This window comes from Jaculus jaculus, chromosome 11 (genome assembly GCF_020740685.1).
Source record: "Jaculus jaculus isolate mJacJac1 chromosome 11, mJacJac1.mat.Y.cur, whole genome shotgun sequence".
NCBI lineage: Eukaryota > Metazoa > Chordata > Mammalia > Rodentia > Dipodidae > Jaculus > Jaculus jaculus.
The window spans coordinates 82,582,019-82,596,042 of NC_059112.1; the positions used below are offsets into that span (position 1 = coordinate 82,582,019).

The 14,024-nt window shown below is 43.4% G+C and overlaps 1 protein-coding gene across 5 annotated transcripts in view; it reads right to left on the minus strand.

Annotated features, from left to right (window-relative positions):
• Pld1 (phospholipase D1) overlaps window positions 1-14,024 on the minus strand; it is a 224,524-nt gene that overhangs the window by 133,639 nt on the left and 76,861 nt on the right. For all 5 annotated transcript variants that reach the window (XM_045161639.1, XM_045161640.1, XM_045161642.1 and 2 more), the window contains exons 3-6: window positions 13,759-13,886; window positions 10,582-10,727; window positions 10,110-10,218; window positions 6,840-6,905 (exon numbers count right to left, since the gene is read on the minus strand). In XM_045161639.1, the coding sequence (XP_045017574.1) occupies window positions 6,840-6,905; window positions 10,110-10,218; window positions 10,582-10,727; window positions 13,759-13,886 (449 nt within the window). The remainder of the gene's footprint in view (window positions 1-6,839; window positions 6,906-10,109; window positions 10,219-10,581; window positions 10,728-13,758; window positions 13,887-14,024) is intronic.

Here is a 14,024-nt window from a genome sequence, read left to right on the forward strand (position 1 = left end):
ACAACTGCTGACAGATTTGAGATATTTATAATTTTTTCCTGTGAAGTTACTATTAGATATTTCTAATCATATATAAATTTCTTATGGAAAACTGTTCTTTCACTTTGTGAATCCCAGTTATATGCCCAGATGACACTTCCTCTGATGGCCTACCAGCACATCACACTTAGCTCGGTCTCATTGCAACGACGACTTCCATATGAGCCTGTGAGGCTCAGTGAAATGCTTTTGTAAAAAATTCTCAATTAAATATATCTTAAAATAGAACTTTTTAAAACAGTGATGCCAAAAGTCAGGGCCTAGAGTATTCTTATACAAAACATGGTGTCTCAGTGCCACACATTCTTATCTGAAATGTGACAATACATCCTAATTGGAAAATGCACTAGCCCACGGGTTTCAGGAAGTAACATTCAGACAATGATGCGTGGTGATAGACTCCTGTAACCCCAGTATTTAGGAGGTGATGGCAGCAAGATCAGGAGTTCAAGGTCATCCTTGACTGCATATGAGTTTGATAGAGCTTGGGTTACAGGAGACCAAAGAAAAACAAATCATGGGAACAACTTGCTTAATATGTACATATTTTCCTATTCACACATCTCTTATCATCAAGTAAATGATGACAAAATTTCTCTGTAATAATCTAGTAATCACAGTTTTATAAGATAACAAAATTGGGCTGGGCAATGGGTCAGTGGTTAAAGATGCTTGCTTGCAAAGCCTGACAGCTCAGGTTCAATTCCCTAGTACCCATGTGTGGTAGTTGGAATGGATGTCCCCAGTGGATTCAGGAGTTTATTAAAGCTTTAGATCTCCAGCTGCCTGGCTGGAGGAGGTGTCTCCATGGGTGGATCCTAGGGTCCAGACCTAAGGTGTGTTGTGGATCTAGAATTCTGGCCTAAGATACGCGGAGTGCTTGACCTCTGCTTGGGGTTCCTGGGGTGTCTTTGCTTATGGTCCTGGTGGTAGTATTCTCTATGCATGGACCTGTGAAAGGGGGCCAGCTTCTCCCGCCATTATGGAACTGTGCCTAGATCTGTAAGCTTCAAATAAATTCCCATCCTCCCATCATGTGTCTGTAATGGAGGTTCATCCCAGCAATGTAAAACTGACTGAAACATCATGTGAACTGGGTGTACAAAGAGGTACATACATTTGGAGTTTGTTTGCACTGGTAAGAGGCCTTGATGGGCCCATATACATGCTCTCTACCTCTCACTCTAATAAATAAATAATTATATTTTAATAAAAATAATAAGATTAGCTAGACATAGTGATGCATGCCTTTAATCCCAGCACTTGGGAGGCAGAGGTAGGAAGATCACTGTGAGTTTGAGGCTAGCTTGAGTCTACAAAGTGAATCCCAGGTCAGCCTATGCTAGAGCGAGTCCTTACCTTAAAAAGAAAAAAAAGAATAACAAACTTAACTAAATGTAAAGTATTTTTATCTAAATAAAACGTAAGTTTATACTGCAAAAAATTATAAATCGCATGTTAATTTAAATTTTAATTTTTTTCTTCAGGAGGCTAAGGAAGAGGCTAAGGCAGGAGAACTGTCACAAATTCTAGGACAGTGAGTTTCAGGCCACCCATAGCCACATAGCAAGGCTCTGTCTCAAAAGAAAAAAAAATAACTTTTGTCAATGGCTTGTAAAGGTTAAGCTAGAAGAGGCTCCAAGAAGAAACCATATATGGAAAGGAAAGACCTGTCTGGCCATAAACATGCTAATATAGATTTATCGAATTGAAATTAAATGTAGACTGGGGATGTAGTTGAGTTAGTAAGGTGCTTGTCTAGCATAAGGTCTTGGGTTCAATCCTCCGCATGGTAGCCCATGCCTGACTATAAGAGACTCTGTCTCAAAAAGAAGAAAGGAAGAAAGAAGGCAGGAAGGAATAAGGAAGGAAGGAAGAAAGGAAGAAACGGAGGGAGGGAAGAAGGAAGAAAGGAAGGGAGGGGAGAAGGAAAGAAAAAAAGAAGGAGGGGAAGAGAAGGAAAAATGATTGTGTCAAGGTTCTTGGCACTAAGTAGAAAGTGGTCTCAAGCCAAAAATACCATCATGGCTTATCAAATTGCTATTTCAAAATAGAAAGTAGAAAAAGGGAGAAGTGAAAATATTTCTGTGCCAAGAAGCAACAGACCCTAGGGGACAAATAAACCCTGAAAATTACTTAGCAATCATACCTTCATTGTCCTTTCTACTGGTCCTAGTATTATAAGGGGAGGGCAAAAATTGAAGGAAGGGGCCAAGCAGGAAGCTAGCAGACAGAGCTTCCAGAAGGGTGGTCCATAGGCCACAAACATAAGTGACATCATTTTTTTTTCTGAAATAATCTAGTAATCATAATTTTATAAGATAACAAAATTGGGCTGGGGCAATGGCTCAGTGTTTAAAGATGCTTGCTTGCTTGCATCAAGGTGGGGGGAGCAGGCTGGGGTAGTTCAGGAATGGACATTTTCAAGGAGGACCAGCTAACAGAGCTACAGAGCACTAAGGTATCCCATCTGTGGAGAAAAGGTGGAGGCTGGATCCAGGCCCATAGGGCCCCCAGACTCCAAGATTCATGCTCAATCCACAATCGCAGCCTCTATTCCAGACAGCTTCTCTCTGTTGCAGCAGAAACTGTGTGTATGTTTCTGTTCCTTATCTACTCTTCCCAAGTTAAAGTTACTCCTCTTAGAAAATGAGGGAGATGTGACCTCAGTATTACTGATCTTGGGATATTTTATCCAAGATTTCAGGCTAATCACCTTCTCAGAGATAAAAGTATTCTGGTCATGGGAGTTTGCTGATATATGTGCTTTAGGACTGTAACATGACCCTATCAATTCGGGGCCTTTTCTTGGAAAATATTTTGTGTTCCATGTCCAGATTTTAATCTTAGGGAAAAAAAATTACTGTTTTTATTCTTCTTCCTTTTAATTCCCTAGGGAGAAAACTTTTTCCAGTTAGTAATTAAAATGTCCAGATAGTGGATTGCAATCGCAGAACACAACAGGAATTTCCGGGAGGTTTTCTGAATGTCATTATACAACTCAGTTAAATACCACTATTCAGTACATATTTGTGTCAAGAGAAGAAATGAAACACATGTGTGCCCATCTCACAAGAAATCATGGAAAACGGAATGAATTTGCAGGAATCTCTGAACGCTAGCTGGTGATGAACCCATCACAATCCCAGGATACTCTGTCTCCATTACAATGAGGAAGTAAAGACAATGGCTCTCTCTTCATCATCCTGGAAGGAGACGTAGCTGTCTGAGTGCAAAAACTAGCATGAACTGTGTAAAAGAAAGAGGAAAGGGCTGGAGAGATGACATAGCAGTTATGGTGCTTGCCTGTGAAGCCTAAGGAGCCTTGTTCAACTTTCCAGGTCCCACGTTAGCCAGACACACAACAGTGAGGAAAGTGCAAGGTCGCACATGCCCAATAGGTGGCGCAAGAGTCTGGAGTTTGATTTCAGTGGCTGAGGACCCTGGCATGCCAATTCTCTCTCTCTCTGTCTAGTACTCTCTAAAATAAATATAAATAAATAAATAAATAAAAACTAAAACAAAGAAAGATGAAAGAACAAAGGGTGTTTTCAAAAGCCAGTGAAGGAATCTAAACAGTGTTTTGAAGCCTGACTCAGCTCCTTCGGAGTAAATGCTGTTACAGAAATTCCATAACAGTACGTCTCCCTCCAATCTTTATGGTCCTGCAAGGATGCCAAGATGTCTCTAAACTGACCATATCATTGTAGCTTAGTTCACAGACTCTCCTGAGAAGAATCAGCTGAGATTTTTGGCAGAGGTACAGGGTTTTAGGATGTAGATAATCCTAGAGTTGAAGAGTAAGAGTCCCCGAGCTCTCTCCTCTCCTCCCGCCTCTCCCCCCTCCCACCTGCCACGCTCAGACTAGATCTGGGATTCAGGAACCACCCCGTGGTATGTGAGTGCCCCTGGGCTAGAAGATGAAATACTTCTTTTTCCAGGGCCCCACCTCAGCACATCACCTCTGTAAGGACCCTCTCTTACAGGGCAATGCTCCTCCTCATCCCAGAACTTAGAATCCCCGTCTGTACTCAGCGTTCAGAAGCATCCCTCTCTCTCTTTTACTGAGATTTCCAGTGCTTCCTTCATCTCCTAGAGTTAAAATTAAAATCGTGGTCCCAAGAAACAGTTTTCTCCATCTTCTTCCTTGAACACAGAATCTGACCTATGACCCATGGATCTGAGTTAACTTCAAAGAGGCTTGCTTTATATAAAGTATAAGCACAACAGTGTCTTTTTAGGGCAGCGGGTAGCATGTCAGTCTCAACGTATAAACATACTATCTATATACATATGTATATATATCCTTTTTGTAGTTGGAAATTTAAATATTTCTCACTATTATTGAAGTCAACACAAAGATGTCCATCTTATTTCAAAAGCATGATGTGAAAGCTTATAAATCTTGTCTTGAGGGCAGATTAAATTAAATACTGAAGGGAAGTAATGTTAGAGAATTCACATATCTCCAATCATATCCTGTGCTTAAATCATGTGGCTAACTCAACTAATGAAGAAGATAGCTCAGTAAGCAACTAGAAACAGAGAGAGAGGAAGAAAGAATTGAAACACCAGGGCCTCTAGCCGCTGCAATCGAACTCCATATGTACACCACCTTGTGCATATGTGTCACCTTGAGCATCTGGCTTGCATGTGTTCTGGGGAGTTGAACTTTGATCCTTAGACTTTGCAGGCTTAACTTAAGTGCTAAGCCATCTCTTCAGGCCCCAGGGGTCTGGATATTTATGAGGCTTCTAACCAGGTTTTCTCCAGAGCCAATGTTTCTAAGGTAACTTGGGATTTGTTACCACAATGTGGCTCCACTTGGAAAAGGTTTTTGTGACTGGAAATGTAATTAGAACAAACATTCTTTAACATCAGAATATCAAAGGCAATAAAGTACATGGAAAGAGAAGACAGAACTCATCAAGTTCTAAAGCCCACCAGTAATCATGGAAGTAAAGCCACAGGGCAGACAGGACAGTAAGAGAAATGGGACACTGGTGCATAAGGATAAGGGCGTCGGCACACATGAAGTAGTTCTCCATTGAGGAAGGTTGCATGTCTGATCTCTGAGGACGCAATGGAAGCAGCACTTCTGGTAAACGCAACAGGCCATCTTTATTCCTTATGTTGTTTCAACAACACCTTCCTAAATCCCAGACAGAACAAGACTCCCTCCTGTCATACCTCTGGTGAGACCCAAAATCTCTAGTTTTACTGATAAAAATGCTTCATAAAAGTATGGAACCACAGAAGCTCTTACAAGTCCATGGAACATCCCTGTGCAAGCTAACATGCCACAGAGGGAGGAGTGGAATGGGGAAGTGATGGTTAGCAATGACTGACATTTTGACAGGACCTAGAACCACCTGCGAGGCAAATCTTTGGGGATGCCGATGACAGAGTTTCTAGATTAGGTTAATTGAGGTGGGAAGGCCCACCTTAACTGTTGGTCACACCATCCCCTAGCCAGGACCCCACCCTGAGTAAAAAGGAGAAAGCAAGTTGAGCACCAGCATTCATGTCTCTTTGCTTCCCGAGGACAGCTACCATGTTCCCAGCCACCTCAAGCTTCACTGTCGTAACTTCCCCACCATGATGGACTGTATCTTAGCATTGTAGGCTGAAATCAACTCTTCCTTCCTTAAGTTGCTTTTGTCAGGCATTTTTGTCATTGCCACAAGAATCGTCACTAATACCGGGTCGATTTGGAACAGGCTCCAAATACACCAGTGGAGAGGGGCAGCTACTGTCTCTGAGAAGCAGCAGAGCCAGGCGCTCACACTTCCTCTGCTAAAAGCCCGGAGGCCTTCCTCTTCTGTCCACGTGCTGACGGGATGCCCTCCTGTAATGCAGAGGCCAAGCCCCAGCATGGGCTGACTCGGGAAGTCGGTGTATACCTTGTCCCATGGGTACCACCCCACAGCAACATAGGCTGCGCTCACACCCACACATCCTCCATTATTCAGAGCTCTGAGGAACTGAAGGCTAATCTTCTCAAAACACCCTCTCCCCATCCAGGACCCCAAGAGATGCAGAGCTCTTGGTCTGCTGACACTGCAAGCCCACTTCCTCCTGCTTGCTGGCTGCAGGCCCCACATGCTTCACCTCCACAGTTCTTCTAAGCCCTACCACCCTTCTCTCTTTTCCTAACATTCCTCAAGAGGCTTTTCTCTCCCTAGCTTTCCCATGCGTCTCACTTTCAAATGGAAACACAGGCCAATCAGATGGCAATCAAAGTGGGCTCCTGTATAATCTCAGGGTATTCAACTCGACTTAACTGTTTTCATCACTTATTACTCAACAGTTTTCCTTCAGAGCTTGATTTTTTTTTTTTTTTGGCATCATTCTAGAAGCATGGGGAGAAGAGAGTTGATTTGTAGATAATCTAGCCTGCAGTAGCATTTGAAGTTCACTTGAATCTGTTGGTTCAGACATATTAACTTTTATTCAATATTTTAAAAGGACATCATTTCATTATACACGACATAGTTGCTGTCAAAACAAATTGGTTAATTTATTTTAATTCAAGTACTAAGGTAGACATGGGTAAAAGCACTTTTGTCAATGGAATTATCCAAAAGTCAGTCCAAGATTTATTTTTGTTTACTTTTGAGGCAGGGTCTCCCTATAGTTCAGACTGACTGGGAATTCCCTCCATAACTCAAGATGGTCTTGAACCCATAGGGATCTGCCTACAGCAACCATTTGGAGTTCTGAGCATATAGGGATGTCACCACACCCAGCTTACAATTTATTGTTGTATACATTACTTCAAAACGCTGAATAGTACTTACTGTGGCATGATAGTTCTTGTACATAGGCATTTTTAATATCTTTGTCAAGTAATCTTCCAGTTGTTTCTGCAATAGAAGTATTTTAAATAATATTTAACATAGTCACATTTTCATGAAAATGTAATTGGTAGCAATGATGGGATCATCCATCATTATTAATCTTATGATTAATAATGCCATCTTAACTCATGTAAGGTATAACTCTTATATTTTCCTTGAAATGTTACTATCTCAGTCTCTTCTCATACTTTCAACATGTTTACACAGTCTCTAGATTGATAATAAGACCTGACCTACTTATTTCAGTCCTCCATAGTTATCAAAACAGGGCTTTCTCAGAATTAGCTGTTCCAGTGTTTGTTTGGAGATGGAGGTCTTCTAAACTGACCTTGAAGTCACTGTGTTGCCAAGAATAACCTTGAACTTCTTTATTCTCTTGCTCCTTCTTCCCCACTGCAGTGCCGAGATTAAAGGTAGGCAGGCACCAGATGTCTATTCACCTTACACAGTGTGGGAGACTGAAGCCAGGGCTTCCCACACACTTAGCAAGCACTCTGGCACTTGAGCTATATCCCCAGCCCATTATAATAGCTTTAATGCATATACTATTTTATCAGAAACCTGTATTTTTTAAGTTCTTACACTTATTGAAGGATGCTCAAAATTTTTATTTATTTATTTATTTGAGAGAGGAAGAAGGAGAGAGTGAGAGAGAGAATGGGCACGGTAGGGCCTCCAACCACTGCAAACAAACTCCAGACTCTAGACGCATGTGCCCCCTTGTGCATCTGGCTTATGTGGGTCCTGGGGAATCGAACCAGGGTCCTTAAGGCTTCGCAGGAAAACTCCTTAACTGCTAAGCCATTTCTCCAGCCTGTTGCTCACAATTTTTAATCAACTTTCAAGCAAAACAAGAAAAAGACTTTCCAGCAAGGTGTATCCTGGTTTCAACTATGTTAAGATGTATATGTGTGCAGGGTTATAGGTTTGGGGCAGTGGGACAACACATGTCAGTTGTACCCTCTGCTGAATCACGAAGGGCTAGCTTACACTCATCTGCAGCTGGATTCATGCATGTGCACATAGTCTCCCAAAGCTGTATAATTTTATGTCTAAGTATCTTGAAATATATTTAGGCTAGTGCTCTAAAATGGGTTTTGTTTTATGAATATTTATTTGTATATTTATTTTGGAGTTTTTAAGCTTTTTATTGACAACTTCCATAAATATCAACAACATGTCATGAACATGATCCTCTCCCATCAGCTACCCTTTTCCCACTCCCAAGCACCCCTCCACTGAATCCCTTCTTCTTCCCAACTAGTCTGGCTTCCATTTTGATGTCATAATTTTCATTCTATTATACAGGAAAGGTTTTATTTTATTTTACTTTTTCATGTGTGTGTGTGTGCATGTGCGCACATGATGTGTGTATGGTGTGAAGTGTGGGGTATGCATGTCCCCATATGTCGCCTGCAGCAGGAGGTCACTCGCTTGCGGTAGCTGGAGTGGAATGTCAGATGTCTGTCTCCGTCACTCTTCTGTGTGGTCTTGCTTTTGATCAGGACTCTCTTTCTACTGATTCTGGAACCTGCAGGGATCTGATAAAGCCTCTGGTCTGTGCTCCTCTGAGGAAAGGAGGATACAGGAGTGTGTGGTTATGCCCTGTTATTTTACGTGGAATCTGGAGACTTGAACTCTGGTTGGTGGTCTCCAGCCCCCTTGACCCTCACGCTGGAGTAGGAAGCACACTTAACCTATGAGCCATCTCTTCAACTCTCAATAAAAGGTATTAGACAGGATGATAACCACAAACGAAAAATCAGTTATTTCCTCTGAAAAATAACTATATTCTAAAACTGACCAGATAAAAATGAACATATGACTTCTGTGCTAATAGAAAATTAATCTTCCAGCCTTGGCAGCCACAGTAACTGAAGCCAGGCTAGCAAAGGTGGTTCTTTGTCTTGAGTTTTCTTAGCGTGTGTCTTGGTGCTTCCTCCTACCCATGTCAAGTCCTGACTAGGCCAAGGATGGGGTAGGAACATGACCTTACAACTATTTAAGTTGAGCTACTACAAATATCAAAGCAAATGCATAGAAATATACAATTATTTTTGGTTTTTCTAGGTAGAGTCTTACTCTAGCCCATGCTGACCTGGAATTCACTCTGTAGTGTCAGGGTGGCCTTCAACTCACAGAAATCCTCCTACCTCTGCCTCCCGAATGCTGGGATTAAAGGCGTGCACCACCACACCCAGCTGAAGTATACAATTTTTAAGAGCAGACCTCAAGGGAGTGGGGAGACAGCTCAGTTGGTAAAGTGCCTGCTATGAAAGCATGAGGAGCTGAATTCAATCCCCAGAACTCACAGGAAAAGGCTGATATGGTAATGGGCTTATATCATCCCAGGTCTTGGGAGGTGCAGATAAGCAGATCCCGGGGACTTCTGGCCAGTCAGTATAGGATAATTGGTGAACATCAATGCAAAAAGAGACCCTGTCTCAACAACAACAAAAAAAAAAAAAAAAAAAAACAGGCTTGGGGAGATTGCTCAGTAGTCAAAGACACTTGCTCCTAAGTGTGATGACCAGCATTCCATCTTCCCAGCATCTACATACAGCCAGATGCAAAGTGGTGCCCACCCTCCATGATCTCAGTGTGCCTACAATGGGAGATGGAGTCAAAGAATCCTGACGCTCACTGCCGAGTTAGCCTGGTGTAAAACAAGAGAAACCGTGTCTCAACGAAGGTGGAGAGAGAGAGTATGAACACCTTGGCATTGTTCTTTGACCTCAGCATGTACGCCATGGCATAGGTGTGGCACTCCCTGACACAGACACAAGAAAAACAAAGAGTAGGCAGCATTCCTGAGGGATGGCATCCAAGGTTGTCCTGCAACCTCCAGAGGCATATGCACACACATGAACCCTGCACATACACAAACACGTACAACAATAACAATAATAAAAATAACGTTTTAAAAAGTGTATCTCAAAACCTGTAAGAATATGCCTAATCTTCGGTGACCCCAAAGGAGCTCCAGCAAGGAAGATAGCTGCCTCCTAACCACTAGTGCTGCGCCTTTTCTGGGACAGAACACTTCTCCATGGCCTCAGGGCTCCGGGTATGCCTAACTCTGTCCAGAGAAGCCAGGTCCATCAATCAGTGGGTGAGTGAAGTGGCAGCCAGACCCTCCGCACCCCTCCTTACATGTTGGGCTTCTCCGGTGTTGTCCAGTACATTCCCAATAGCCAAGAAAGGACTTACCCTTCTGCCAAAGAACTGCTCTTCCTGCATCATGTTTTCAGATGAACGGGGCAGACTGGGCATCTCTCGCGGCTCCTCCCCTTTGACATTTTGTCTTCTAAATGTATGTCTACAACATGGACACATACTCAAAATGCAAACGGTTGCTAGACTATTCATTGACTGAGTTTCATAGTATCATTTTACCACATGGCTTACTATTGTTGTTGTTGTTTAAGACAGGGGGGTCATGCAGCCCAAACTATGCAGCTAAGGTTGGCCTTGGACTCCTAATCCTCCTGCCTCAACTTCTGAAATGCTGAGATGACAGGCTTGCATCACTGCACCCAGAAAAGATGGCTTATTTTCAGCAGGGCTATTGAATTGAAAATACCTCCTAGCAATAGAACATCTAGCCTATACAATGAATAAAAGGCACAGTCTATCAAACTTGTATACTGGAATAACTTGATATTGATGCTGGAATAGTTACCTTCTGGTGGGGATGGGGATTCGGATAAAGGCCTTATATTTGAGCAGCTCTCTGTGAAATTCTTGAAAGTGCTTGAATTTCCTCTTTACTTGCCACTTAAACTCGCCATGTGTTAACTCTATAGTGTACAGGTTGATACTTGGTACCTGTGATGATGGATGAAAAAATGTAGTTGGTACCTTAGACAAGAAAAGTTCTCAAAGCTCTCAATGAACAATGAATAACAAGCAAGTAACATCCAGGTGTACCGAAGCCCAGCCCACTTATTTAGTAATAGTTCATCCAGCAACATTGTTAAAGACACTGATTACAGAAATTATATTTTCTTAAACATTCACCTGATGAACTACATGAGCAAAACGTTATACCACAGCAAACTCCTATGAATCCTTTCCCTTGTACATACGCACACCACCTACTCATGCACACACCTGTGTGCACACCCTTAAAACTGACACCAGGTAAAGAAGAAATGACAGAGAGATATAATTAACACTGAGGACTCAGGTGACCAAGCAGTGGGCAGAGGGAGAGAGAAGAAACAGTGATCAAGTAGGAGTGTTTGCTATGCAAGCACGACAGCCTGGCTTTATTCTCTAGCATCCACATAAAAGCCAGACGTGCTTGTGCATTCCTTTAACTCCAGCACTGAGGAGGGGTGGTGGAGACAGGAGGATTGCTGGGGCTCACTGGTCAGCCAATGTAACCCCCCCCCAAAAAAAAATGGCAAACTCTGGGTTCAGAAAGAAACTCTGTCTCAGGGAAATAAGGTGATAAGGGAAGGAAACCCAGTGTTCTCCTCTGGCCTCTGTGGGTGTTTGTAAGAGGCAAGTGCATCTGCACACACGTCCACATGCACCACAAACACATCAAAAGGGAAAAGGCTTAAAACAAAGGCCAGACTCCAAGGTAGTGTAAGACGGGAGTTGGCACAGACAAGCACGGAGCTGGGCCAGAGAATGAGGAGGAGCCCAGCAGCCTGCAGGAGACAAGAAGGAGGCCAGGCTACTGGCTCCGGACCAAAGGCTGTTACCTGCGTGGGCCTGGAGGCAGGGGCCAGCCATGGCCTCACTCGCCCAGGACCGGTGCCCACCTGAGGAACAAAGAGCAGCATGCTGAGCAACTCCCGGCTCCCGCCAGACCTGGCCGCTCAGAGACAGCGGCTGTTCCTCCAGCTTCTCTGAGTCCACTGAGCTTTCAAGGGCTCAGCCTCGCCCAGTGAAAACCTTTCACTCCAACGTTTTTGTGAGAGCTCAAGGTCAACAAGTGCACTGCACCTTGAAGGAGGCAGGCCCAGGGGCAAGCCAGACAGGTAAAATTCACCAGCAGAATCCTCTCGGCAGTGCTCTGGGGTAAGAGCACCTTCCAACCCAACACCCTATCATGTTTGCATTTCTCCCTTTTCCATGTGTGTTATGTGTGTGTTATGTGTGGGTATGCATGCTTGTATGTGTGGGGCGCACATATGTGTATGCATGTGGATGAAGCCTAGAGGTTGATTGCGTGCTACCTCATCCATCGAGATAAGGTCTCCTTTGAACCCGGAGCTCGTCGGTTCAGCTAGTCTGGCTGGCCAGCTGGCTCCAAGGTTATCCTGTCTCCACCTCCTGTGCCCTGGGATTACAGGCAGGGTGGAGATACGAACTCAGGTCACAGCAAAAAATTAACATGCTAAGCCATCTCCCCAGCCCCGGCACACATTTTTTGCTTTTCTAAAATATTTGTTTAATTAATTAATTAATTAATGTGTGTGCATGTGTGTCTGGGCCTTTTGCCCTTGCAAACAAACACCAGACACATGCATCACCTTTTAGTGCCTGGCTTTATGTAGGTGGCTGGCAAATTGAACCTCAACTGTTAGATTTTGCCAATAAGAACTTTTAAGTGCTGAGCCATCTCCCTGGCCACCATTGTGTCTTTGAAGAGCCAAATAGTCACCAGCTTTTTCTCGCTAAATGAGCATTAGGAAAAGTCATTTTCTCCTTGACTTATATTTGGCATTCTAATTAGGATATGTTCTAGGAGTCCAAATGATATAGAAAACTGAGGAAAGAGAGGTACCTTGCAATTTATTAGGGCAATAAATGGCATAGAATGCCATTTTTATTTATTGTTTCCTCTTTTGGTTCCTTTGAGATAGGGTCTTACTGTACCTCAGACTGACCTGGAATTCAATATGTACTTCAAAGTCACTGTGATCCTCCTACCTCTGTTTCCCTAGTGCTTGGATTAAAGGTAGATACCACTCCTGGCTAGAATGCTATTTTAAAAAGAAGAAATATTGTTTCAAAAGAGGGAAAGAGAATAGGAGAATAACTCAGGAATAAAGTGTTTGCCTTGTAAGCATGAGGACCTGAGCTCAATTCCCTGAGCTTATGTAAAAATTCCAAGCATGGGGCTGGAGGGATTGCTTAGTGGTTAAGGCACTTGCCTGCAAAGCCAAAGGACCCAGGTTCGATTCCCCAGGACCCACGTGAGCCAGATGCAAAAGGGGGCACACATGTCTGGAGTTCGTTTGCAGTGGCTGGAGGCCCTGGCACACCCATTCTCTCTCCCCCCCCTTTCTCTGTCAAATAAATCAATAAATAAAAATAAAATATTTTTAAAAAGAAAGGAAGAATGCCATGCGTGATGACACATGCTTACAATTTCAGCACTGGGGACCTGGAGACAGTACGGTCCCTGGGGCTCACTGGCCAGCCTGTCTGGCCTAGTTGGTAAGCCCCAGGCCAGTGACAGACCTTCTATCAAGAAAAGGTAGAGGGCTGGAGAGATTGTTCAGTGGTTAAGGTGCTTGCTTGCAAAGTCTAACAACATGGGTTTGATTCCCTAGGACCCTCATAAAGCAGATACACAAGGTGTCACATGGGTCTGGAATTCCTTTGTAGTGGCAGGAGGTCCTGGCACACCCATTCTCTCTCTGTCTCCTTGCAAATAAATAGATAAAATGATTTTAAAAATTATTTATTTTTTAAAAGGTAGACAGTGCTGAGGAATGACAGACAAGCTGAGTGGCCACTTCATGCGCCCATATCCATGAACATGCAAACCCATTAAGAAAAGCTAGGAAAGAGCAGTATGAGAATAGAGTAAAATCCTGAGAGATGGTGAGTACTTGGAAGTGACAAACAGAAACAAAACACAGTCACAAACACAGTCACTGCTCGAAGTTCTAACCCTTGTTGTAGACGTGAAGCGCTCAACTTCCAGAACCTGCGCTTTGATTGGGCAGCCGGAGAGGTACGTCTGTATGTTGGGCTCCTTAAAGCCTTGAGTCTTGTAAACAGCAGAGAAGGGGATACACACTACGAAAAGAGAAACAAGTGACGGGGTTATTGCAGTCAGTGGAAGTGGCAGGACACTTTCTAAGAAAGATGGGCCAAGTGTGACCTATGCAAGGAGGGTGGGCCAGGGGCTGGTTATTTCCCACTACTCTGCCAACC